This window comes from Hibiscus syriacus, unplaced genomic scaffold (genome assembly GCF_006381635.1).
Source record: "Hibiscus syriacus cultivar Baekdansim isolate YM2019G1 unplaced genomic scaffold, ASM638163v2 tig00110986_pilon, whole genome shotgun sequence".
NCBI lineage: Eukaryota > Viridiplantae > Streptophyta > Magnoliopsida > Malvales > Malvaceae > Hibiscus > Hibiscus syriacus.
Genome location: NW_024062940.1, coordinates 172,174 through 198,539, shown reverse-complemented (window position 1 = coordinate 198,539; position 26,366 = coordinate 172,174). Strand labels below are relative to the sequence as shown.

Genomic DNA, 26,366 nt, shown 5'->3' with positions numbered 1-26,366 from the left:
ATGATTGACAAAAACTGTACGTGGCGTATGATTGCAAAGAGAATAAAAGATTGCGAAATGTTTCAAGTTAGGACTTTTATTGATAAACATACATGTTCAAGAACCCAAGTTTTTCCTCACCATAGACAGGCAAACAAAAAGGTGTTGGGTGGTTTTCTGGCTGAGTTAATGTTTTTGAATGGCAGGGTATATCGGGGACATGAAATTATGACTGACATGAATGCTCGGTTCAAGATTAGTATATATATTCTCAAGCTTGGAGAGCCAAATGTTATGCCTTGGAATTGTTGAGGGGGTCGCCAGAAGCATCGTTTGCCCAACTGCCGGCTTATTGTCACAATTTAAAGCTGAAAAATCCTGGGTCGGTAACTCATATCAAAACAGATAGAGATGGACGCTTTGAGTTGCTGTTTATCGCCATTGGTGCTACGGTTAGTAAATCAATATAATTTTGTTGACTCATTTTGTTAGTTACATGCATTTCACATTTAAATGATTATATTCTTGTGTATATTATTTTGTAGATTCGTTCGTTATTACTTGCATGCGCCCAGTTATATAGTTGACGGAGCACATTTGAAAGGTCGATACCTTGGAGTAAACTTATTAGCAGTAGCCATGGATGCTAACAATGGGATATTGCCAATAGCTTACGGGGTTGGCAAATCTGAAACCTCTTATTCATGGACATGGTTTATGGGGCATCTTAGGGATTGCATAGGTCCTATTAGCAATCTGACAATCATATCCGATAGGGCAAACTCAATTGACAACGCTGTTAGAAGGTGTTTCCCAGATGTTTTTCATGGACTTTGTGGTGTTCATTTGTATAGAAATCTAAAATCAAGGTCTGCTGGTATAAAAAAGCACAAATGGACATACTGGAAGGCTGTAAAAGCTTATCGGGAAGTGGATTTCAATAAGCATATAAATTGTTTAAGACGTGTTTTGCCTCAGTGTGCTCAAACACTAGAAGATGTCGGGTTTGAAAGATGGTCAAGAGTACATCAACTTGGAGCAAGATATGGTTTCATGACGTCTAATAGTGCAGAATCAATCAACGCTCTAAGTCGTCATTCCCGGAAATTACCCATTACTATGTTAATGGAGTTTTTTCGAGCCTCTATTCAACAGTGGTACTACAAGAAAAGAAACCATGCAGGTATTATTTCTTTGAATTCGTAACTTATCATATTTATATTTTACTAAGTATTGTTTATTTAAATTTACAGGAACATTGGAACATCGTGTTACACCATGGACTGAAAAAAAGATAACGAAACGTGTTGTGAAGTCAACGTCATGGAGAGTTGAACCATGTTCAAACACTTTGTTTCAAGTACTGGATAATAACTTAAATGGGCTAGTCGATCTAAATGCAAAAACGTGTAGTTGTATGAAATGGCAAACATCTGGTTATCCGTGTGGCCATGTTATAAAAGTTGCTCTTCATTTAAACCAAGATGATTCAAGCGCATACGCTATGGATTGCTACACTACAGAAGTTTATCGACAGACTTATGCCGAGATTGTCTACCCTATTCCACATCCTTCTGAGTGGGACATACCAGATGACTTACAAAAGTTTTGCCACCAGCCATGGACAGAAGGCTACCTGGCCGACCAAAAGTCACGATCGTATACCGTCTAAGGGTGAAGAGAAGAAGAGATCGACATGTAGTCGGTGCAAGGAAAGTGGTCATACAAGGTTGACATGTGGATCACCAGTGCCATCAAAATCATCTTTTCCTCTACCAAAATATGGATCCTCATCAAAATCCAAAGCTCATATGGTGTCAAGCAAAAGGCAATCATCTTCCAAATCCCAATCACAATTGGCTTCACCTTTTGGGACTGTTAACTTAGGTGATTTTTAAATGCAAACGTTGTATTATGTGGATTTTATGTGTGAACTTTTAACATTTTCAGTTGAATTAATGACTCAGGCCAACCATTTTGACTTAACCAACCTTGTTATTCAGTTGTTATCACTATTAGGCATGCATTTGACTATCGCAACACGGAAATTACAATCGCAACGAGAGAATCGCAATGCGAAATGAAAATCCCAACATGAAATCGCAACGCGGAAATGAAAATCGCAACGAGATAATCGCAATGCGAAATGAAAATCGCAACGAGATAATCGCAATGCGAAATGAAAATCGCAACGAAAGAATCGCAATGCGAAATGAAAATCGCAATGCGAAATGAAAATCGCAACGAGAGAATCGCAATGCGAAATTATAAACGCATTGCGATTCTCTCGTTGCGATTTCATTTCGCATTGCGATTCTCGTTGCGATTTCATTTCGCATTGCGATTCTCTCGTTGCGATTTTCATTTCGCATTGCGATTTTCATTTCGCATTGCGATAGTCATTTTTGCCTCAACATAATGCAGATTGAAATCAACAAAATCAACCATTACATTTCAATCAATTAAACAAGCACAAATAAGAATTATGTTCGCATCAATTACACAAATCAACTTATACAAATCATCTTTTACAAATCAATTAAACAATCAAAAAATAAGCAATAATTCTTATTTCCGATCATCTACTATTGAATCAACTTTTACAAATCAATTAAACAATCAAAAAACAATCAATTAAACTATTGAATCAACTTTTGCAGCCATACATCATTTTCACGCAGTTCACTTCTGAGATTAACCTGCAGAAACCAAACATTTGCTCAAACAACACTTTCTACACATCTAAAACCTACAAACAGCAAATTATTGAATTCTAGGTACTTAACCAAACATTTTCAAACCAAAAGTATATAAACTTACCAATTGTTTATAGACATTTTTATAACGCGGATGCAGGTAGGCAGCGTCTCGTATATATCGATTTAGCCATATAATGCCGAAACCACAAGCCTACTGCAGCTCTATCTCTATCGGTGGGAGGTAGATACTTGATGCTTCCCGTCGTCAAACGCTCCAACGCCAAGCATACGAGAGGACCACAATCTCCTCTAGCTCCGCTCGTTTGTTGTGGCGCGGTCTCGTCTCTAATAACTGTAATATTGAGCTTCTTTGGCTTCTTGTTTCCAGAACGAGTCCAATAATTGATCGCATCCAAGAATTTAGCCAAATGAGAGCTCCATCCCTTAATAACATCTCTTAAATCAGCCAATGATATGTAATTTATCATGCTGTCATACACTATTGTCTTAAGGGATGGGAGCTGAAGCTCGACGAGAATCCAATGTTTACGTTCCAAACAGGGATAAACACCTGCAATCATAAGTATAATTCATTCATTTGCGCACTTATTTCATAAAACCTTTAAACTCAATCTAAAATAAATACTAACCTTATCGACCTCCCACCATGCAGGATAAAGTTTAGCTTGTCCATTGCCCAAATCAAATGATTCATCTCGTGCATTCTTCAAGTGAACGGCGTGAAAAGACGTCGGCATAATTGTATATCGTATATTTTTATTTTTCTTAAGTTTTCTTATTATTAGAAGACGTGTCACCCACGCATCGATATGCTGTTTTACAAAAAAAGACATATATTAGTGACTTACATAAATTTAAAAAAAAAATTAATCAAATTGAAATACAAGAAAAATATAAGACTTACCCCCCCATCGAAATAGCCATTGTCTTCGACCCCTAATAATACGCCCCACCAAGACCGATCAAGCAACAAATAGATATCATCGGTGAGCTTGCATATGTCAGTGAAACACCCCTGGCTCCGCTCATGTAGATAAAATCAACTGCGGTCTTAGCCCAAAGGGTGTTATCCAGAATTGTGTCCGGTAGTTCTTCCCTCTCCTCTTCAGATACCGGTATGGTACTGGCCGGTAACTCATACGAGAGCCAACTTGAATCCATCATGTCCGGCACGTCAGAGGGTTTCTCAAGAAGCCTACATATGACGCCATGTGAATCGGGCTCTTGAATGGGGGAGGGACCTCTTCAATGATGACAGTGGCCTCTTGAACGGTGGGAGGGGACTCTCGAGGAATGATAGGGGGGCCTCTTCAACGATAGGAGTGGACTCTTGAGGGATGACAGGCGAGTCGGGCTTCTTCTTGCGGTGTCTTCGCACTATTGGGGTGTACGGAGACTTAATAGCACGTGCACGCTGTCTGATGCGTGAACTCCGTCGTGCAAGCATAACCCGACGTAAAGCATCCACTCTATCGGGCGCTAAATAATTAAATACAAAAATCAGTAAATAAACAGACATGATATTTAAACAGTGAAAACAAAGACAAATATGTTTCAAACTTGCATTGTATTCACCCAAGTCATTATTCTATCATAGTTCACAAAATGCATCAGATAACAAAGAAAAATATGTTTCAAACTAATACCCTGAAGTTAGTATTTGTCTTTGTTTTGTCTATTGGTTGAAGTAATGCAATCCATTCAAGTTTCAATTTGCAGAAGAAGAAATAGTTTACTTTCGCAACACGAAACCAAAATCGCAACGCGAAATGAAAATCGCAACGACAGAATCGCTGCGATTCTGTCGTTGCGATTTTCATTTCGCGTTGCGATTTTCATTTCGCGTTGCGATTTTCATTTCGCGTTGCGATTTTCATTTCGCGTTGCGATTTTCATTTCGCGTTGCGATTTTCATTTCGCGTTGCGATTTTCATTTCGCGTTGCGATTTTCATTTCGCGTTGCGATTTTGGTTTCGCGTTGCGATTTTAAGTTTCGTGTTGCGAAAGTAAACTATTTCTTCTTCTGCAAATTGAAACTTGAATGGATTGCATTACTTCAACCAAAAGACAAAACAAAGACAAATACTATTTCACAGTGTTAAAGAATACACAGTTTAGCAGAATTGGCAGCAACCGAACAAATTTATTTACTTTCAACCAAAAGACAAAACAAAGACAAATACTATTTCACAGTGTTAAAGAATACACAGTTTAGCAGAATTGGCAGCAACCGAACAAATTTACTTTCAACCAAAAGACAAAACAAAGACAAATACTATTTCACAGTGTTAAAGAATACACAGTTTAGCAGAATTGGCAGCAACCGAACAAATTTACTTTCAACCAAAAGACAAAACAAAGACAAATACTATTTCACAGTGTTAAAGAATACACAGTTTAGCAGAATTGGCAGCAACCGAACAAATTAACTAAGCAATCTAAGTGAAATGGCTAATCTAAGTGAAATTACGAGTAAATTTATCATTAAGTTAAATATGGAAAATCTTAAACTTACCTCGTTGCGTAGAGTATGAACCTCATTCTGCAACGATACTATCATCTCACGTAGAGCGGCAACCTCACCACGTAAAGTTGACACCTCCACACGCCATGCACCATCGTTATCGCGTAGAGTACCGATCTCCTCACGCAAGGCATTGACCTCATCACGTAACTCCCTTGACTCATCCCGTGGAGGTGGAGGTGGAGAACAGGGAGATAGGAGTCGTGGCATCTTTGCCGGTCGCCTATCATGAGGTGATGGTGGAGAAGAGGCTCGATGATGTGACGGGATAGGTGATGGCTCTCGTTCTAGAGGTGTATAGTCGGGTGGATCGGTGATGGCTCTAGGTGAGGTGATGGCTCTCGAATTGGAGGAAGTGGATGCTGCTCATCATCCGTGCCATCAAAAAAACTCTGACTAGCTTGCCACCAATCAGTGGCAAGCTCTCCTCCGTGGGTGTCAGTCTTTGTAATGGAATGTTGGCCTCCTAAAATATAAAAACTCAAACAAAGTTAAACGTACTATTAATAACTTGTTTATATATTATATGAAAGTATTTGTGTTAACTTATTATTATTGTCGCATATGGTATTAAGTCTTCCCAATCCAACAGAGTTTTCCTCTTTCCAGGAATATAGCCTGGGAATATCATTTGACGTTTTTATTGCATATGTACGCATGCTGGGGAAAGCCTCGAATATCCAAATCTACAAACAATATAATAACAAAATTAGTAATATTAAATAATTAATTATAATTTTAGAAACATTATATAGAAATTCTTACCTTAAAGGCCCAAACAAAGCCTGACAAAGTGTATTTGGACCCATCGCCCCGCAAACTTTTGCGGTCATCAAAGGCAGACGACAACTTAGTCCAGGTAGCTTTCCATATATACGAACCCCACGGAAACAGATTCCATGCATTCAGGTCCTCTACCAATATTATTAGCTCCGATGAATAGGTTGTCTGGCCTCTCTGCCTAAAAAGCCGGCATACAGAAGTAGTAGAAGGCATACTCGGACAACATCGACGTCATCCATCCGAGTGAAACCAGCTTTCTTATTAAACAATTTCTTCAGGTCGTCGACATGTAGGTTCGGCTTCTCCATTGACTCATCCGGAAAAACCCGGGATAACCATGATGGGCGGGCGATATGACGAGTGTACCGGCCTACATCATCGTGTCCGAATCGTAGACCAGTGATTAAGCAGAACTCCTTCCGCCCAAAACAAGTATACGCTGGTGGAAAATGAAACCAAATCTCTTCCTCACCACGTTGTATACTGTCGGGTAGATTTGATGTCATGGTCTGAAGCCATAAATGTGTCAAATTAGCATCTCCACCCGGATGCTGTACTCTCAGCCATGGCCCGAAGCAGGTTTCCTCAAACAATTATCTTTGAGCAGGTGAAAGCTTCGAAGCAATTGTAGTGGCCAGGCTGACTTTATTTCTCAAGGTCAATTGAGCCGAAAAAAATTTCTACAAAAACAATAAACATACCAAGTTAGATATACCAAAAACTACACTGTGAAGATATACAAAAAACAATAAACATAAAAAGTAGTAGTTTATTCTTGAAACTAAAATTTGCAACACTGTTTTGTCTTTTGGTTGAAATGAAAATCGCAACGAGAGAATCGCAACGCGAAATGAAAATCGCAACGAGAGAATCGCAACGCGAAATGAAAATCGCAACGAGAGAATCGCAACGCGAAATGAAAATCGCAATGCGATTTTGGTTTCGCGTTGCGATTCTCTCGTTGCGATTTTCATTTCGCGTTGCGATTATCTCGTTGCGATTTTCATTTCTCTCGTTGCGACAGTCATTCTTCGTTGCGATTTTCATTTATCTCGTTGCGATTCTTCTGCAAATTGAAACTTGAATGGATTGCATTACTTCAACCAAAAGACAGAACAAAGACAAAGACAAATACTAACTTGAAAATCGCAACGAGAGAATAGCAACGCGAAATGAAAATCGCAACGACAGAATCGTAACGCGAAATGAAATCTAAGTGAAATGGTTAATCTATTATTGAAATGAACAGTAAACTTATCATCAGTTTCAATATGAAAACCTACAATAATGCAAACATTTCAAAATAAAAATAATTAAAAAAACTAACCCTCGGAGGTTGATTTTCCATTTCTGAATATTGTGAGGGATTTCTGACCGTGAATGGTTGTGAGGGATTTCGCCGGAGATGGGGACGGAAATCTTCGGAGATGGGGACGGATTTCTTCGCCGTAGAGAGTGAGAGATGGAGATGGGACTGAGTTGTGATTTTAGGTTTTAGGTTATGAGTTGCGATTACGGGATTTTTGTCTTAATATTCGTTTTTGTAATTTGAAAATAAAATACGCGTAGCGATTATAATGGCGCTTTAAATATCGCGTTGCGATTTACGGATTCTCGTTGCGATTTACGGATTATCGTTGCGATTTACGGATACGCGTTGCGATATACGGATACGCATTGCGATTTACCCATACGCGTTGCGATTTACGGATACACGTTGCGATTTACGGATACGCGTTGCGATTTATGTGTTCGCGTTGCGATTTTCATATTCGCGTTGCGATTTTGGAAAATCGCAATGCGAATTTGTACTATCGCATTGCGATTTTCAAGAATCGCGTTGCGATTTTGGAAACTGATTTGCGATTCTGGGGATCGCGTTGCGATTTTGTTGGTCATTTTGGCAAATCCAAAAAAAATTGGTTAAAATCGTATATTATAACTTTTTTTTGGTCACTGAGGCGATTTTCTCTATTTTTAAAGACAAAGACGGTACACACGATTATATATGTTAAAGGAGTAAATTAGAATTTATAAAATTTTAAGGGATAAATATAATTTTAAATTTTATGATATAAAAATATATAAAAATTTTAAAATATGTAAGATAATTTTAAATTTTTAAAAGATGATCAATCTTATCTACCTTCTTTAGGTCATGCTGGTGTCAACTATTTTAATTGTGCTTTACCACTATTGAAAATGATAATACAATGTGACACTTTAAATTTGATTTTTCTTTAATTAATTATTTTAGCATGACTAGTTACCTTGAATTCGTCAAGATTCAAAGGATCTTTATTTATAATAGGAGTTTTGGCGGTGTACGGATGTGTGGCGTCACACATTTGAATGGATGTGTGTTTAGATCAAGGAATGTGAGATTCATATAAGAATAGAATTTACATTTTCATGTTTGGTTGGCCGGGAATCTCATTCCCGGTAATGTTTTATTACCAATAGTAGATTTTTTAGAATATGTTACCGGGAATGTCATTATCTCCTATTCCTTAGGTATTGTTAGATTATCGGCGTTTTTGACTAAAATGCCCTTAATTTTCCCAAAAAATATTCTTCTTCAGTCATTGAATAATAAAAATCTATAATTAAAATTTTATATGAAGTTCAGGGTTAAAATAAAATTTTACTCTTTTATTAAACCTTTTTATATTTTCAACTTTGTAAAAAATATATATATAAATTTTATGAATTTAAACTTTTTAAAGAAAATATATAAATATTTTGTAACTTGTTAAAAAACAAATATATAATAAGGACAATTTGGTCAAATATACATTTCAATAATCTTTTATTCCTTTAACCAAACACGGTAATCTTACATTCATGCTAAACCAACCAAACACAAAATACAACATTCTCAGTAATCATATTCCCAGGTAATCTTACATTCTCACTGGTAATCTTACATTCTGTGAACTAAACGCACCCTTAATGGTGTTCTAGATTTGCCCGTCGACATTATTTTTAAGGGTAAAGTACACAAATGGTCCTCCGACTATAAGTTATTTTTTATTAAGTCTCTCAACTATTAAAAGTTATAGAATAATCATCTGACTATAAAATATTGCTCTGTTAAGTCCCTTGACTATTAAAAGTTATAAAATGATCACCCGACTATTCATTATGTTTCAAACTCATCATTTTCTATTAAAATTTGATAATTTTTAAGTTGAATGTTTACATGATGACTGATATGTGATAGACATTTGAGATTCTGAGATCAGATTTTATCATATTAGAAGTAATATGTTAACATTCAACTCAAAATAAAATCAATTTTTAACAGAAAATGTCGAGTTTTGAACATAATAAATAATCGATTGATCATTTTATAACTTTTAATAGTTAAGGGAATTAATAAAATAGTAACCTATTGTTGGATAACCATTTGTGTACTTTACCCTATTTTTATTCCCTAGATACTCCTCATAATATTTGGCGAACAAATTAGCTAATTTATTTCAATACCCTTAAGTGACGCTTGATTGGCATGAATCCCTTGGAATTAGGAGGAATTGGAATCCAATTCCACCACTTTTCCATGTTTGGTTCAAGTTTTTCAAGAGAATTGGAATATCTCATGGCTTCAACTTTGCATTCAATGAGGGAAAATGAATTTCATCCAAGAATGAATGGAATTCAATTCCCTTGTTAGAGGGAATTGAAATTTGATCATACTACCCTCATCAATCTTTTGGTAATTTATTCAATATATTAAATAAGAATATTTTTTTATTTCAGATCGAGTCGGGTTTCTAATTCATATATTCGGGTTGTGTCGAGTGAAACTTTATTTTGGTCGGATCGGGTCGGTTTTTTTAAGTATGATATTCGGGTCGGGTCGAGTTCAGGTTTAGGGTGAAAAATACCCGACCCGAAAATATATATAATTTTACCTTATATATTTAGGAATAATAACAATAATACCCCTATATATATATTTTTCTTCAATTAAGTCATTGTTTTTATTGAATAAAAATAATTTTGTTATTATTTCGGGTCGGGTCGGATTTCTAATTCATATATTCGAGTCGGGTCGGGTGAAACTTTATTTTGGTCGGGTCGCATCGATTTTTTTTAAGTGTGATATTTGGGTCGGGTCGGGTTCGGGTTTATGGTGAAAAATACCCGACCCGACCCAAAAAATATATAATTTTACCTTATATATTTAGGAATAAAAATAGCCCTCTCTCTATATATTTTTTTTCCAATTAAATCACTGTTTTTATTAAATAAAAATAATTTTTTATTATTTCGGGTCGGGTTTCTAATTCATATATTCGGGTCGGGTCGGGTCGGGTTAAACTTTATTTTGATCGGATCGGGTCTCGGATGGAGGTTCCCTAGTTCTCGGGTCGGGTCGGGTGGACCAAAAACCCGACCCATGACAATCTCTAATTGACATGATTTTAACTTATAATATTTATTAGTATGACTTTTATAATTTATTGAAATGAATAATCAATCAATAAAATTAAAATTTATTTTTTTTAAAATTTTTATAATATATTGCTACATGTAATTTATAAAACAAACTAAAATTAAGCAAAAAAACAAAAGGGCAATCCAGTCATTTTATATTACTGAAATCAAATTCATCTTACATGTCTGCGAACCAAACAAAATATGAAATTGAATTCCAATTCAATTTCCTTCCAACCAAACAGAATATGAAATTGAATTCCAATTCTTGACAGATTTTAATTTCTTTTCAGATTATAATTCCCTCGTAAACATTCCAACGAACCAAGCACCACCTTAAAAAACCGACCAAATCCCATCCCTATTCGTTGCCAATAAAGCAAAAAGCACCCCAAAACCCTAAATTACCTACCTAACCACCCCGCCCTTTTATTTTAATACTTTTTATTCGAGACTTCTGTCCAATAATTTTATAAAATTTAATTATCAAACTGTTATAAATAATCACTGGGTTTTATTAAATAATATAAAATATTATTTAATTTTAAATTATTATAAAATAAATTTTAAATTCACTAAAAATTATCATTATTTTATAGATTTAATAATTATTTCATTATTTAAAATAACTTTTCAATATAATTAGTGATAATATAGGTGCTTTACTTTTTTATTACGAGAATACATCACTTTGTTAACAGGTCAAAGTGCTTATTTCTCACATACCCTAAATCCCCGAACTACCCTCCAGACTTTTTTTAAAAAAATTTATGTGTATCCGTTCTTCATCGTTCTCAAAATCGACGCAGTTCCTTCCTATCGTTTGTTTTGTGGTTTCAGATTTTTACAAGGGAAAACAAAAACAAAAAAGTCTATCAAAATCCTTCTAAGCTCTTGCTCTGTCTTTAATGATCTGAATCTGATTGATCGGAGTCGTCGATCCAATTGAAGCATGGACAGAATCATCGGTGGTAAATTCAAGCTCGGCCGTAAGATCGGTAGTGGATCCTTCGGTGAAATTTATCTCGGTTCGTCTCATCCTAATATTTATACTTTTTTTTCATATTTTATGCTATGTATTGTTGAAGTGATTTTTTATGATTTTGATTTTGTTTCGGCAGCTACACATATTGATACGTTTGAGATCGTCGCTATTAAGATCGTAAGTGTTCATTAATTCGTGTTTTTAGATTCATGAATCATGATCTAGCTGCTGTTTATTCTTCTTGGTGTAGAAATGTGAGATAGAATTGGATATTGTTCGGTTTTTAAAATTTTAAATTGTATTAATTAATTTAATTTTGGCTGTTACAGGAGAACAGTAGAACAAAGCATCCGCAGCTGCTTTATGAAGCCAAATTGTACAATATCCTACAAGGAGGAAGTAAGTGCCTTACTACAATTTAGAATAACTAGTTTATTTAATTTTTGAAGCGTTTAAGAATTGCAAATTGGTGAGTTGTTCTTGATGATTTTGATCTATTCATAGGTGGAATTCCAAGCACAAAATGGTCAGGTGTTGATGGGGAAGAAAATGTACTTGTTCTTGATTTGCTGGGACCGAGCCTGGAAGATCTTTTTGTGTACTGTGGCAGGAAGTTTTCACTGAAAACTGTCTTAATGTTGGCTGATCAAATGGTGAACTAAAATTTGTGACATGTTCATTTTGATTGTATTTTTGAATTGGTTGTATAAATCGCTACTTACTTTTGTGTTTTGACTGTTGAATACTTTCAGATTACAAGAATTGAGTATGTTCACTCGAAGGGATTTCTTCATAGAGATATAAAGCCTGATAACTTCCTCATGGGACTTGGTCGCAAAGCAAATCAGGTTTACATAATTGATTTTGGGCTTGCGAAAAGATATCGAGACTCCGTAACTAATCGCCACATTCCCTATAGGTAGTTTTCTAGTGTAGTTTGTTATTTCCCACCTTTGTGTTTCTTTGAATTTCTAGATATATTCAGTATTGTTATGTAATAGATCAGTACTGAATTGCTGTTATGACAATTTTTTCTCACAGAGAAAACAAGAATTTAACTGGAACTGCACGTTATGCAAGTTGCAACACACATTATGGAATAGGTGATATTTTCTGATCATGCATCAAGATGGATTAAGCACTTATTCATTTACTTGTATATTTATTTATGATATTTATGTTCTAGAGCAAAGCCGGCGGGATGATTTGGAGTCACTTGGTTATGTGCTTCTATATTTTCTTAGAGGAAGGTAGAGAATCTACTTTCAGTTACTTTATGCCTTGGTATATGTTGCTGTATATTAAACTGATCAAAATTTTCCATGATATAGCCTTCCATGGCAAGGTTTGAAAGCTGCCACAAAGAAGCGGAAATATGATAAAATATGTGAGAAGAAGGTGTCCACTCCTATTGAGGTGTGTCTGCATTTATGCTTTTTTAGTTATGTATTGTGGTTCAATTATGATTTGATTGACATGGTTTCTGTTTCTGTTATCAAGGTTCTATGTAAGTCTCATCCTGTGGAGTTTGCCTCATACTTCCATTATTGTCATTCCTTGACATTTGATCAACTACCTGATTATGGATTCTTGAAGCGTCTGTTCCATGATTTATTTGCTCGTGAAGGTAGTGCTGTATGCATCATACCTATTATTTCTGTAGAAAGCAGTCCTTGACTTTCATAGCATTTGCACTCACACCCACTTGCTTGAAATTGTCAATTGCTTGTATTGCTTGGTGGTCAAAACTTTTCTACTGTTGGCATATGCTATGTTTTTATGTCTTATATTTTCATCGAAGGACTCATTGTTTCGAAGAAAAAGGGCCTAAGCCATTTGGCTTGTTGGACTAACTATCAGAATGTTGAACTAGTAAATGATGATGACCTGAGTATAGATGAAAAATTATGTGTATGTTTTGCTGCAAAATAATTTTCGGTTCTTTTTTTGTGGTAGGTTATGAGTTTGACTACATATTTGACTGGACAATCATCAAGTACCAGCAGGCCCAGAAAAGTAGATCTCAGCCTCAATTGTCTGTTAGTATCTTACTCCTTTTCCTTAACATTCTAACAAAAATTGTTTGTCTTTGTGTTTAGAATGTATTTATATAGTATCTACTGCTTTAAATTGTAGAACCGGCATCCTAATCTGGTATATGTCTCCTTTATTAAGGAACGTTCTTTCTAACAAGACAATATTTCCCCAAATTACAGCCAACTCCTGGAGGTAGCAGTAGTCGGCCATTACCAGCTGGTGTGGACAATCATCAAGGTTAGCTCCTGCTGATGTGCTTTGTGCTCAAATGACTTAATGATGTTTTGAGGACTTTATCTATTGGACAAAAGAATCCTAGAAGACCTGTAATAAGTCAAAAGCTGAGACCTCCTAGGTCCTAATTAGAGGAGTATGGTATCTTTAGTAACTAGGTTAAATCATCATGATTGGAAGAACTTTAAATTTGTGATCACTTTCTTTTTTTCCTGTCTGTTTGGTCTGTGAACAGCATGCATTTGTTTTCTTTACTGGAAAATATTGAAAAGTTAATCTAAAATTTCTTTACATTAGTTGACTTTTGGACATTACAATTAACTAAGAAAGCCACCTTTATTTACTCTCCTTTCTTGCAGTGTGGTTAGTGGTTATTATAGAAACCTCATTAACAAAATCCATACAATTTCAAAATCCCTTTCTTTCTCAGAAATGCTTGCCCTTTAAGCATGTACTTATCTTAAAGGAGAGATTTTCTAAATTCACAAGTCAATGGGTCTAGTCTAATGTGTGAAGTACTTTTTTTATTCTTTCTTTCTGGAGACTGAATTCTATACATTCATAAGATTACATTGGTTAAAAACATGATTTAAAGAACGAAATGGCACACTTCCATCAAGTTACTAATTCTGTTTTTGGTTCCTGAAATAGGTTACAATCACTGATGGTTTTGTAGATTTCTGATACCCTATCTCTGATGGTCTCACCTTTATTTTGCTTTTTTGTTGGGCAGAGGCTTAAGGTATACACAAGATGCCCTGTCACTTTTAATAACTGGTAACTAGGATAATTAGTCGTATGCTGTTGAAGCACATATCTGATCATTTATGAAATTTCTGGATAATATGAATAATTTTTTAAGAAATCGTTATCTGTAGAATGATTTTAAAATTTTTGCTATTCATAATGTTAGTTTTGCTGGGAAATAAAATTAAGACTGGATTCTTCTTTAACTGCCAGGAGGCTTCAATGCTACTTACTCAACTGACATCAATAGATCAAGCAATTTTTCGGGTCATGGTGTTCGCATGCAATTTAAACCAGCAACAGGAAACAACTTGATTTCTGATACTACTATTGATAAAAATGTAAGTGTGTTCTTTCAAAATTAATATGGAAAATCTATGCTACCTTTTCTTCACTTTTTGTGTATATATTTATTGATTTGGCTGTCATTGATTTGTGTTATTTAAGAAATATTTTTCATGCTTTTGAATTTTGTATTGTATTGCGTTGCATTGTAGCATCTTGCATTATTCAAGTTTTCATGTTTATTTGGGCAGATTTTTGACTCTCACACACCCTCATCTTTCGCACCTGCTGGCACCTCAAAAAGAAATGGTCATAAATCAACATTTCTCCCTGAAACTGCTAATTCTGGCCGTGGACAGGGAAACAAAATCGGACCTTCAAGTAGTTTGATTTCATCATTGCGGCGCATTTCTTCTGCCAAATGATGAAAATGGTAATTTATCAGCTCATAGATCAGTTTGTAATTAAGTTGGACATCTATCCAAATGCGGTTAATGTCGGTATTCTTGCATCATGATCAAACATGCTAAAAATATTTTAGCTATGATTCTGGTCAGGGAGATTCTTGTGATACATCTAAGGAATCTGCGGTGTGCAGTGATTTCATTTTATTCTTTCTTCTGATACATCTAGTGCGCATTTTCTGGGACCTGCAAATTTGCTGCTAAATGGAGATTTATATTTTGTTCGCTTAGAATGTTAAGTTTCCATATTATAAACATTTGTTGTTATGAAAAACAGATCCTGGAGCTCGTCTGATTCCTATCCTGTACATAGATGTCATAAATGACCTCAGCAACCTTTGTATCAATGGTGGGGAGGGACCTACTGTCAAAAGGAGAAATGGAGAAAATTTATATGATATGGAGGATGGAAGTTTTGCTAGTTTATTGTAGTTGAATGTTAAATTTGATTTTAAGTAGCATCTAAGGTAGGGAGGGACCTACATTCTAATGTGCGGTATACATTTCTGCCCTACAGTGCTGTCGTAAGGGAAGATTAGGGAAATCTCAATTTAAGGGATGGATTTAAAGACCTTGAGACAAAAATTTATCTACATGTTAACCGTGGCAGATCTAGTAAAGGCTGCTAAATACTGACAGGTGAACACTGAAGGCACTAGCGATGGTAATATCTTGCCCTAAGTCTTCGATTCTGCTACTATCTACAGGCTTTGTGGAATTGGTTAGTCAAGTTTGAGAGCAGCTCGCCTCAGATAGACTGTAATGTTGACGGGGCAGTATGCCAACAATATGTAACTACCAAGCTTGTCGTATTATGTAAACCCCAATAGAAGCTGTTCAGATATAGTCAATGAAGAACGAAAGTAAAACTACAATTTGCTTTTTCTGTGGCCACCCGGATTCCAGAGATCCGAGGAGCAATTCGTGGTTAAGGTTGGACTCTGAGCTATTTCATGTGGTGTTTGAAGTTTTGAATCAGGTGGAGGGTTAAACATTTCCAATTCACCAATTGTTGAATTAAAGATTTCTTTTTTCGGTTTATTGACACAAGTATCAGTCAGGTCTCGAGATCCCGTGCATCCGAAACCAGATGGCAGTAGCATTGCTTCAAGCGCCATCAGGTATGCACAGCTACTGACCACCACTTGTGAGTAATATTTTATCTAAGAAAACTGGTGCAATTTAACCCGTAGTTGGTCCTAAAATGTCGGTAAAACCGGGCACTGCAGAGCGAACTTTGCGAAAAATATAAAAGGTCAGAAATGTTTGGAGTAATGTGTGTAAACCGTGTTTGATCCCGTTCTTAAGTTGTCCATTTATGAAAGTTGTTAATTGTAAGTTATTCCCCTGGTTTAGAGTTGTTCTGAGATCAGTTTGTCGTGTGGAATTAGTCTAAATTCTCTCTATTAGAACTGAACCTTAGATCGATCTCTTAAATTTCCCGGTTAAGCTGAGGCTTGTTTCTGGTTCAATTTTATTATGTCTCTATATAATGCGATAGTTGTAGATTTAGTTCCCGAGCGGTCTTCGTCTGAAGGTCCCGAGTAATGGTGAATTGGTCTTTAGATTTTATTCGCCAAGTTGATTATTTTATGTTTCTATAATACTCATATTGTCTTACTGTTGTTTAGATTGGGATAGAAATTTTAAAAATATAAAGATTTAAGTCTACAATTTATACTTAGTAAGATTATTCAATAATAATATTTAAAAACAAAAACTTCAAAATTGAGAAACATTTTTTCATCCGAACTTTGCTTGTGAATTTTCTGCTACGAGTCTTTTTTTTCTTTCTACCGACAGTAGTAATTTACTTTTATATAATTATTATTATCTGATCGAATGATTGATTAATTTAAATCGGGTAAATGTAAAGATTCACTCTCAATACATTTTGCTGCATTCATAAATATATTTTGTTTAAAGAACCTAATTTGGGTAGACTACATATCACTTAACTATGGGGTGGTGGTATCCAAAATGATCACTATTTTCAAAATTTCGTCAATAGAATCATTTAATTATTTAATTGGTTTATGTAGTAAAAAAATTATTTAATTGACATCATTTAAGTTATATGCCATTAATATTTGATGGGAGTGCTAACGTGTTAGTTAACACTAACACAATTAGTATAATTGTACATTTGATCTTTAATATTTAACATTTAATCAATTAAATCCTAATTTTAATTTAATAATCAACTCTTCAATTAAGTGGTGATATGTGTCGGCATATGATTGCGACACATGTAAACACTTGATTGATTACACGTGCCAACTGTGACATGTGTTATAATCGTATGATGACAAGTGTTATCTCCTTATTAAAGGATTAATTTATTAAATTAAAATTAAGATCAAATTGATCAAATGTAAAAATATTGAGGATCAAATGTGTAATTATACCAATTGTGTTGACTAACACATGTGACTTAAATAGTTAAATGATCGTATTGACGAAATTTTAAAAGCGATGATCATTTTGACACCAACGCTATTTTTTTAAATACTTTGGGTGCACCCAACTGTCATAAAATTGGTTCGTAAAATTAAATTTTTTTAATATTAAATAATAATATTTTATTTTTCTCCCATTTTATACATAAAAACTAAAAACATGTAAAGCACAATTACGAGCACAACATAAAAAAATAGTGTATTGAGATTTCTTTTTTCATTCCGTTGTCATAAAACATCATTAGTTACAGGGAATAAATCAATGGTTTAATTTCAGATTTTCACATTATGATTGGTACACATTCATAATAATCATACCATTTATCTTATAAATACATAGCCGTATTCAAACATTCCAAACCGGAACCAAAGAAGAAGAAAGACCATGACTATTACGTTTATATACTTATTCCATCAGACGTACCATTTTAGAAATCTATATACCAAGATTATGTACAGCGTCATCATGTCAGATTCATCAAATTCCAAAGCTTTGAAGCACTTACCATCTAAAAGATAGGTGCCAATAGCCAGACGAACAGCCCGTACATCTTTGGGTTTTCTTGACACGGAACTGATGCTGCAGCCTTTATCACCTAGGGTGCTTCGACAATGATTATTGGAGACCCTATTTCAAGCCTTGTGCTTCTACTCGGCTCGACCTAGGGTGACTCACACCATGATTGTCGTGAGAATTAGAGCACAGAAATGTCGAAGTGTAAGAAAGAGTGTCACGCATGAGAATTCAGATACGAGGCAGATTGAGTTTTTGGGCTCCTGGGAGAGGGAACTACACACTGCTGTACTTTTGTAACCATTTTGCGTGATAACAGAGAGAATAAAAAATAAAAAAAAACCCGACGAAATAAAAAATTTATAATACTTATCTTACAGATGCTATAGACTTGAATTATATGAAGTGTATATATAGACTATAGTTAACTATAAGAGTTGAATTTGACACTGAAACTGATACTTATAATGGAAATTTCTTCCGCAAGTCCTTCGAGCTTCTGAATTTCAGTGTTAAAAGGATCATATGAGAATGCGATCAAAACTCACTCCAATTCCTTGAGAAAGTCGATGATATCGACAAAAACCTGCAAAATTCAAGAGCAAACTTAGTCAATTATATAGATATATATTGTTATACTATACGTCAAGATAATGCAGTAAAAAACGATATCAAAATAAAAGACACCGAGATTTTATATGAAAATCTTAAACGGGAAAAACCATAAGTATAGGAGAAGAAATTTCACTAATATCGAAAATATAAATGCAAGATGATAGCGGCTATATGTGATTAAACGGATCTCAATTTTGCCTCCCTATTTTATTTCTTTAACAAGTGAGATGCATCTCAAACGTTTCGGACGACAATTTTTCGGGTCTCAGATAACAGCATCAATGTATAAATGTTTCAAAAGGCATACCGTCTTCCAACCATCAGGATCTAAGCATGTTGTGATCTTGGTGTTAATGCCGGGTAATGGACCGGGTTCCCGGGTAATTTTTCCACCGAAAAGTTTAACTCCCTCTGCAGTTTGTACACATCATCTGTGCCGATTGCAATCTGTAGTGATGAGAGTAATATGGCTTTAATTTATTCCCGTATATTAGAAATAAAGGCTAAGAAATCAGAAGCATTTCTACCTGAGCATAGCCATTTCCTTTCTCATATTCAGTGACCCCATAATTGTAAGTCAATTCAAGCACCGCATTTTTATCTTCGGGTCCGTACCCCATCATGGCTATCGTATACTAAATGGAAATTCATAAACCAATGTCAGATATACTCGAATCCTTAATTGCAGCCCTTTATATTATTCCCCCTCCCCAGAGTCTTCCCACTTGTTTTCGTTTCCTTTTTCCAATTCTCGCCATAATAAACATAGAGGATAGTATTACCTTGTACTCCGGATTATCTCGTGTCCGTAGAAGTTCCATGCCAAAGGCCTGCAACGAAAGAAGATAGAGACTAAGACATATTACAGGACTTAAAATGTAGTAACTCTGAAAAGAAAATGGCATGTTTCTGCAACAATTCTCACCTTCTCATAAAAGTTTATGGAACGATCAAGATCACCGACACGGAGCATTACTTGGCACAAAGGTTCAGGAGTAGGCCACCTTTCGATCAGTTCAAATTTGTAACCATCAGGATCCTCAACAAATGCAATTACAGTGGAACCACCTTTCACTGGACCGGGTTCTCTGGTTACTTTTCCACCCTTGGCCTTTATAAGTTCCACAGTCTTGGCAACCTAATCAATCGAGAATATAACCATTCTGCTTTCAATACCAGAATAGCAATTCTAAGATACTACAGTCTACATCTTGCTAGAAATGGGGTTTGGGGGGGTTAAAACAATTTTAGGAAGCAAAGCTCGAACTTACATCCTCAACAGCAATACCGAAATGACCAAATGCAGTTCCAATATCATATTTATCAACTCCATAATCTGGTATCAAGATGAGGAAAGTGAATATCCAAACTGAACTCATATATACTTGTCTACGCTAATCGTTTGCAAAATTTACTATTTATCAAAGTTTAGAAAAAGCAAAAGGGTGGTATAATAGGTTACTGTAAGTGAGTTCAATAACAAAGTGAGAATCTTCTGGCCCGTATCCAAGAAAGGCATTGGTGTATCTCTCTTCCGGTATGTCTCGTTTCCTTAACAGCTTCATTCCCAAGCACTCGGTATAGAATCTGCAACCACAACACATTCGAGTTTGGTTCAACGATTCCAACCATAAGATTATTAACAAAGGAAATGTAAAGATAATAATATGGTGAACAGACATACTTGATAGTCCTGTCCAAATCACCAACTCGATAAACAACATGGAGCATTCTTCGTTTGTCCTTTTTAACCCACTCCAGGGCAGTTTCTTGGGCAGCAGCTGTGCTTGCCTGTACTGCATTTCCCACCGGAGGCACCCTTCCCGCAGTTTTCAAAATCTTTGAAGCTTTCAAGCCAAAGAATTGCGACTGAGGAACAGCTGGATAAAAGTTCGAATGAGAACATATATAATATCAAATCCATCCAGATTCAGTTCTCCCATTCTATAAAATTCATCATAATCTCCACATATCACCGGTACTTATTTTTACAAATCAATATTTTTTTCAAACAGATTCAATAATTACATTGTAAGCAGATAACTCAATCATAGTACTAAATTAGGACCGCAACGCAACATAAAGATTACATTGAAAGGTCATTGTAAAAACTCAATCATGGTACTCAACAATTCAATCATTGTAAGCAGATAACTGTTTGAAAGGTCATCACGAACCGTAATCAGCAATGTAAAAACATTACGATTTTTGAAAACAAATCATAATAAAATCCAAAACAAATACAACAACCGCAATTTAGTACTATACTCGAAATTCCTTGAAAATCTACTTTTGAAATCTTAAGAGAAACTAAAATGAACTCCAGAAGTTGAACTAGAAATCTCAATTTCAATTTAATTCTTCAATCAATACGTAAATTAACCTTAAAAAATAAAAAACTACAGAATAAATAAGTGAATTCTAAGGCATATAACGGCAATGAATTGATTGAAAAAAAAATAAATAGTGCCTTACAGCTGCTGAGACGAAAGAGTGGAGGAAGGCGAATCGATGAGATTGACGCGCCAAAGCGCGAAGTCGCAACACCACCGGCGAACCTAAACGACGAGAGCGAAGGTCGTATTGAGGACGCCATGGAAATTATCCTCACCATCCTCCTGAATTGGTGTCTCTATTATACTAAAAAGTAAAAACTAAATCAGCTCACTGTCTCTTCTAAACGATGAGTCTGTGATGTTCCTAGAACCCGTCTGTGGGCCAAATTGGCCCATTAGGGCAACCGGCTAAATAATTTAGCCCATTAGGGTATCCAAATATTTAATTTGGGATCTACGACAAATTTAATAATGTCGTGACGAGTTTCATAGAATATAATTTTAAATGGGTTCTGTCAAATGGGCTCCACACCCAGATTAAAAAATTTCTTAAGGGACTCGTCACACCTATAAAAAAATATTTTTTTATTTTGTAATTTTTAAAAGAAAATTTAAAAAAAATATTTTATTCCCACGGAACTTGTCACGTCGGAGTGACGAGTTCCAACGGGTATAATTTTCAAATTTTTGACTGTTAGATTGACCGTTGTTCAACGTTAGAATTTTTGTTAAAATTTTCAATGCGTGACGAGTTCCAACGGGAAAAAATATGTCTTCCCTTTAAGTTATGCACATCATTTTCAATCTCTTACTTTAGACATTACTTTCATCTTCAATTTCCTGCAAAAAAAAAATCTCATTTCATCTAACCAAAAACATTTCAAACAAAAAAAAATGGTTATCCTTTGTTCCCATATATAATGGGGTAAGGTGAGGTAAGATAGTATGCTGCCCCCAACACTAGGTTGAGAGCAACTTCCGTAGAAGACCTCCAAATTATGAAATACCCTCCGTGGGACTCGATCCCACGACCTCAAGGTTAAGAACCTTGTGCTCTACCAACTGAGCTGGATAGTCATCTCAAAAACATTTCAAACAATGAGCAACAAAATTCTTCACAGTTGTCAATTATAATGACAAAATTCTAAAAGCTGATGTTGGTGTTGTGTTTAAGTCAGACAGGCCGATCAATATGATGTTCCCTATAGATGTATCATATCGCAAATGAAGCAAAAAATTCAAAGAAAAGTTGAAGCTTATATTTCATGTTTAAGTTATCGGCACCTAATATCCTCAAATCCAATGACTTATGGAAAAGTTCAGCTTGATGATGACGATGTTGTTGTTATGGTTGGACTTCATTAATCATCAGATAATAATATGGTGGAGATGTACGTCGAAATGGCGAATGCATCTGATATTCCGACCTCATCAGAAGCATGACCCTATCAACCACATGAAAGTTATGGTGATGAGAACCTTGTTGGACGGTTCGGTGAAAGCCTTGCTGAATTTAGCAAGGATGATGAAGACATTATTCCGTTGGTAGACGATGACGACACAATATTAGTTGATGAGTCCGATATTATTGAGGCTGCTTCAGAGGGACAAGGTTTGGATGTTAAGGTGGATGTATGGGAGGCAGCTGTTTCACGATGTAAAGGATTGCAGAATGCTCCAAATGTTTGGGCAAGGCATTAACTACGTGCTATGTGGAATCCTGAAATATTTGATATGCCATAGTTATGTGCTGCCCACTGGGTTTTTCAAACGAGCGGTCATCTGAGTTGGCTATTAGGTCTCAGTTTGAAACAAAAAATAGACAACTATCAATCAAGGAGTATTGTATCAAAGTTCATCTTCAATTCTATGTCGAGGAGTCGGATCAAAAAACTTATTTTGTAAGGTGTATACACCATGATGTTTGGCTGTAAATGGAGGAAACAAATATCATACCTACAACAGAAGATGTTGTGGGAAGTCACAACATCTGAAGCTGTTGGTGGAAAAAATCCAAGAGTGCTCGTTTCTGTGTTAGTGGCATCCATTTGAAATACATTTGATTATTTTCCGACTTATTACAAGGCATGGATGGCTAAACGAAAAGCAATGACCTTGTTGTATGGTGATTAGGATCAGTCATATAATGAGTTACCAAGTCTGCTGCAAGCAATGAAATTTTTCATCCCTGGAACCATTGTTAGGTATTATACTCATCCTGCAGTCACGCTTGAGGGAGACGTTATCCCCGGGAAGATAATTTTTTGTGGCTTGTTCTGGGCGTTTAAGCCAGCTATCGAAGGGTTTAGATTTTGCAAACAAATGATTCAAGTCGATGGCACTTTTCTGTATGGGCTCTACAAACACGTCTTGATGATAGCCTTTGTACAAGATAGAGACAGAAATATTTTCCCCATTGCTTTCACCATTGTTAAAAATGAATCAGATGAAACTTGGAATTTTTTTATCTCCAACTTGTGTTCCCATGTTGTCACTTAATAAGGGGTTTACATGATCTCAGATCGATCGCCAGGGTTGTTAAGCACAATTGCTAGACCCAAAAATAGATGGATGTCACCTCACACATATCCTTCATATTATATACGTCATATCGCGTTGAATGCAACGACGAGGTTTAAGCAGAAAAAAATCAAAAAGGAGATTATCAACATAGGTAAGTACCTTAGCATTTGTCATTAATTATATTTATGCTTCATTAATCTTATTTTAGTAACATTTAAGTTATTGTTTTTTAATGTTTTACTCCAACTAAACTTCCGTGCATGACTTGAAAATTTGAGAAGATACAGAGATGATGTGTATGAGTTCGTAGCTGAAATACCAAGGGAGAGATGGTTACAAACATATGATGTTGAGGGTCGACGTTACGACCATATGACTACCAACCTTACTGAATGTATCAACTCAGTGCTAAAAGGGACTCGACATCTCCTGATAGCAAATATTATTAGGGAGATTATTAGGGATACTTACTTTAGGTTGGGTAAAGTATGGGCAGACAAAAGTGCACAAATTGATGCCATGATTAGGGATGGGAGAAATTGGGCTCCAGATTTAGAGAAGACAATGCAAAAGAATCAAACACATGCTACATCAATGTTTGTCAACAATTTTGCCAGACATGATTCTGATTTCGTTATCCAAGCTCTAGTTCGACCACATGAGAGAGGTAATTCTACAACATACACTGGTAATCTGAATAGAAGATGGTGTGATTGTGGTCGATTTCAAGCTTTTAGGTTCTCATGCACTCACGCTGTTGCTGCATGTATGCACATCAATATTGACCCATACTTATATGCTGATTATTGTTATAGCCTGCACACTATGCACAACGTTTACAGGTGTGACTTCAAGTACCTCCCAAATGAAGCATATTGGCTTATATGCACAATTTCTGAGGAATGGTTGTCAAATCCTCGATTGCGTATAAAGTTACAGGGTCGACCTGAATCTAGTCGAATTCATACCGATATGGATGATCCTCAAAGAGAGCCAGGTCAACCAAAACTTTGTGGTCACTGCAGAGGTGAAGGTCGTAACAGAAAACATTCTCCATATTTTCCAAAATATCATGTTGGACGCTAAAATAAGCGTTACAAAATGTTGAACTATATTTTGATATAATAATTAAGACATAATGCTTTTGGACTTGAATTGAATTTGTTCAAGAGTTTTCAAAGTTTTCAAAAGTAATTCAAAGTTCATTTTACTTGGAATTGAGCACAAAATACATTTTTGTACACGTAGTACCGATACTGTTCATATGGTACCAATACCAAAGGTATCAGAAGTATCGATACTCACAAGGTAGTATCGATACTACCAACATTGCTCAAATTCCAGAATGCAAAAATTGTACCGGTCCAAAAGGGGTACTGATACCAAAGGTAATGGAAGTATCAATACTACCTTTGGTATCGGTACCCCTTTTAGACCGGTACGAAAGTATCGATACTCACAAGGTAGTATCGATACTACTAGTATTACTCAAATTCCAGAATAAAATATTATTTTTTATTAAAAAAAATTACCCGCGTGACGAGCCCCTCAAGAATATTTTTTAATCCGGATATGGGGCCCACTTGACATGGCCCATTAAAAAATTATATCTCATGGAACTCGTCACGCCGTAGATCCCAAATTAAATGTTTGGGTGCCCTAATGAGCTAAATTATTTAGACGGTTGTCCTAATGGGCCAATTTGGCCCCGTCTGTGACCGTAATCGTAGAATTTCTCTCTTCCACTCCTTTCTATATGTTTTTGTCACTGCAGTGAAAGATGGAGAGTGAGGTTAATTTGCGATGATTATAAAATTATCTTTATTTATTTTCGTTCAAAACTTTAAATTAAGAAAACAAATGGTGTAACTTCAATTTTTCTTCTTAATATTTTTTACCGTAAATTATATTGTTCTTCACTCAACTTTACTCTCTTATTTTACTTATTGTACTTTTAATTATTTTTAATTTGCTCATTGAACTTTATAGATTGAATCATTTTGCTCACTCTGCCGTTAACTTTTTAACGATGTTACGACATGACACAAGCATCAAAACGACGTCATTTTGAAAAAAATCAAATATACACCAAAACGACATCATTTTGAATATTCTTCTTTCTTTCCCACCATTTTCTTTCTACTTTGCAAATAAGGTGTTCGGTTGCCGCCGCCTGCTACCACGTCATTTTTCATTCCGAGCACTGTTTACCATCGTTGATGGTGGTCGTTCGATCTCAAAATTCATGGGTTGGTTTGCCTCAACCCTCAAGTCTAAATCTGATGGTTGTTTCATAAGAAAATGTCCCAAAATCCATGAATCTCGAGTAAAACATTTCGGCTTCCTCACGTTCGACCTCTAATTTGTGGATTTCAGAGCAAGTTTCGACAAAATTGAGGTATGATTCGGACTCAAGGTGTCGATGCGAAGCGACCTATGAAATTTGGGACAGAACGACCACTATCTATGGCGGTCGACGGTGGCTAGCGGTGGCATACGACCACTCTCTGTTTTTATTTTTTAGTAGGGTGAGTAAAATAGGAGATATAGTAAAGTTCAATGAGGAATGGTGTAATTAACCCTTCATTTTTAATTATTTTATATTAAATAATAACAAAAGATGACACGTCAGTACAACGTTAAAGAAATAACGACAAAGTGAGCAAAATGTTTCAATCTATAAAGTTCAGTGAGCAAAATAGAAAAATTGAAAGTACG

General features: G+C 35.6%; 1 protein-coding gene and 1 pseudogene across 3 annotated transcripts; one reads left to right on the top strand and one right to left on the bottom strand.

Annotated features, from left to right (window-relative positions):
• The first annotated feature begins 11,251 nt into the window (after positions 1–11,251).
• Positions 11,252–16,049, top strand: LOC120148766 (casein kinase 1-like protein 3). Of its 3 annotated transcripts, none has more exons than XM_039161790.1 (14): positions 11,252–11,477; positions 11,571–11,611; positions 11,764–11,833; positions 11,939–12,087; positions 12,187–12,353; positions 12,476–12,537; positions 12,621–12,684; positions 12,766–12,850; positions 12,935–13,061; positions 13,391–13,473; positions 13,651–13,708; positions 14,666–14,793; positions 14,989–15,170; positions 15,719–16,049. In XM_039161790.1, exons 1-13 carry the CDS (start codon positions 11,402–11,404, stop codon positions 15,160–15,162), a joined length of 1,284 nt encoding a protein of 427 aa, XP_039017721.1. In that variant the 5' UTR covers positions 11,252–11,401; the 3' UTR covers positions 15,163–15,170; positions 15,719–16,049. The 3 variants fall into 3 exon arrangements, with proteins under 3 accessions (XP_039017721.1, XP_039017723.1, XP_039017722.1); XM_039161792.1 differs by lacking the exon at positions 15,719–16,049 and adding an exon at positions 15,479–15,689; XM_039161791.1 differs by lacking the exon at positions 15,719–16,049 and having other exon boundaries at positions 14,989–15,426.
• A 2,458-nt stretch (positions 16,050–18,507) lies between these two features.
• On the bottom strand, positions 18,508–21,442 carry LOC120148767 (annotated as a pseudogene).
• Between the last annotated feature and the right edge of the window lie 4,924 nt (positions 21,443–26,366).

Bases quoted from the DNA above. Each gene is read 5' to 3' on its own strand.
- LOC120148766 (XM_039161790.1), top strand. From the start codon at position 11,402: ATGGACAGAATCATCGGTGGTAAATTCAAGCTCGGCCGTAAGATCGGT. The intron at 12,851-12,934 runs GTGTGTCTGCAT...TCTGTTATCAAG, and splicing joins AGGTGTCCACTCCTATTGAG to GTTCTATGTAAGTCTCATCC. The intron at 13,709-14,665 runs GTTAGCTCCTGC...TTTAACTGCCAG, and splicing joins TGGTGTGGACAATCATCAAG to GAGGCTTCAATGCTACTTAC.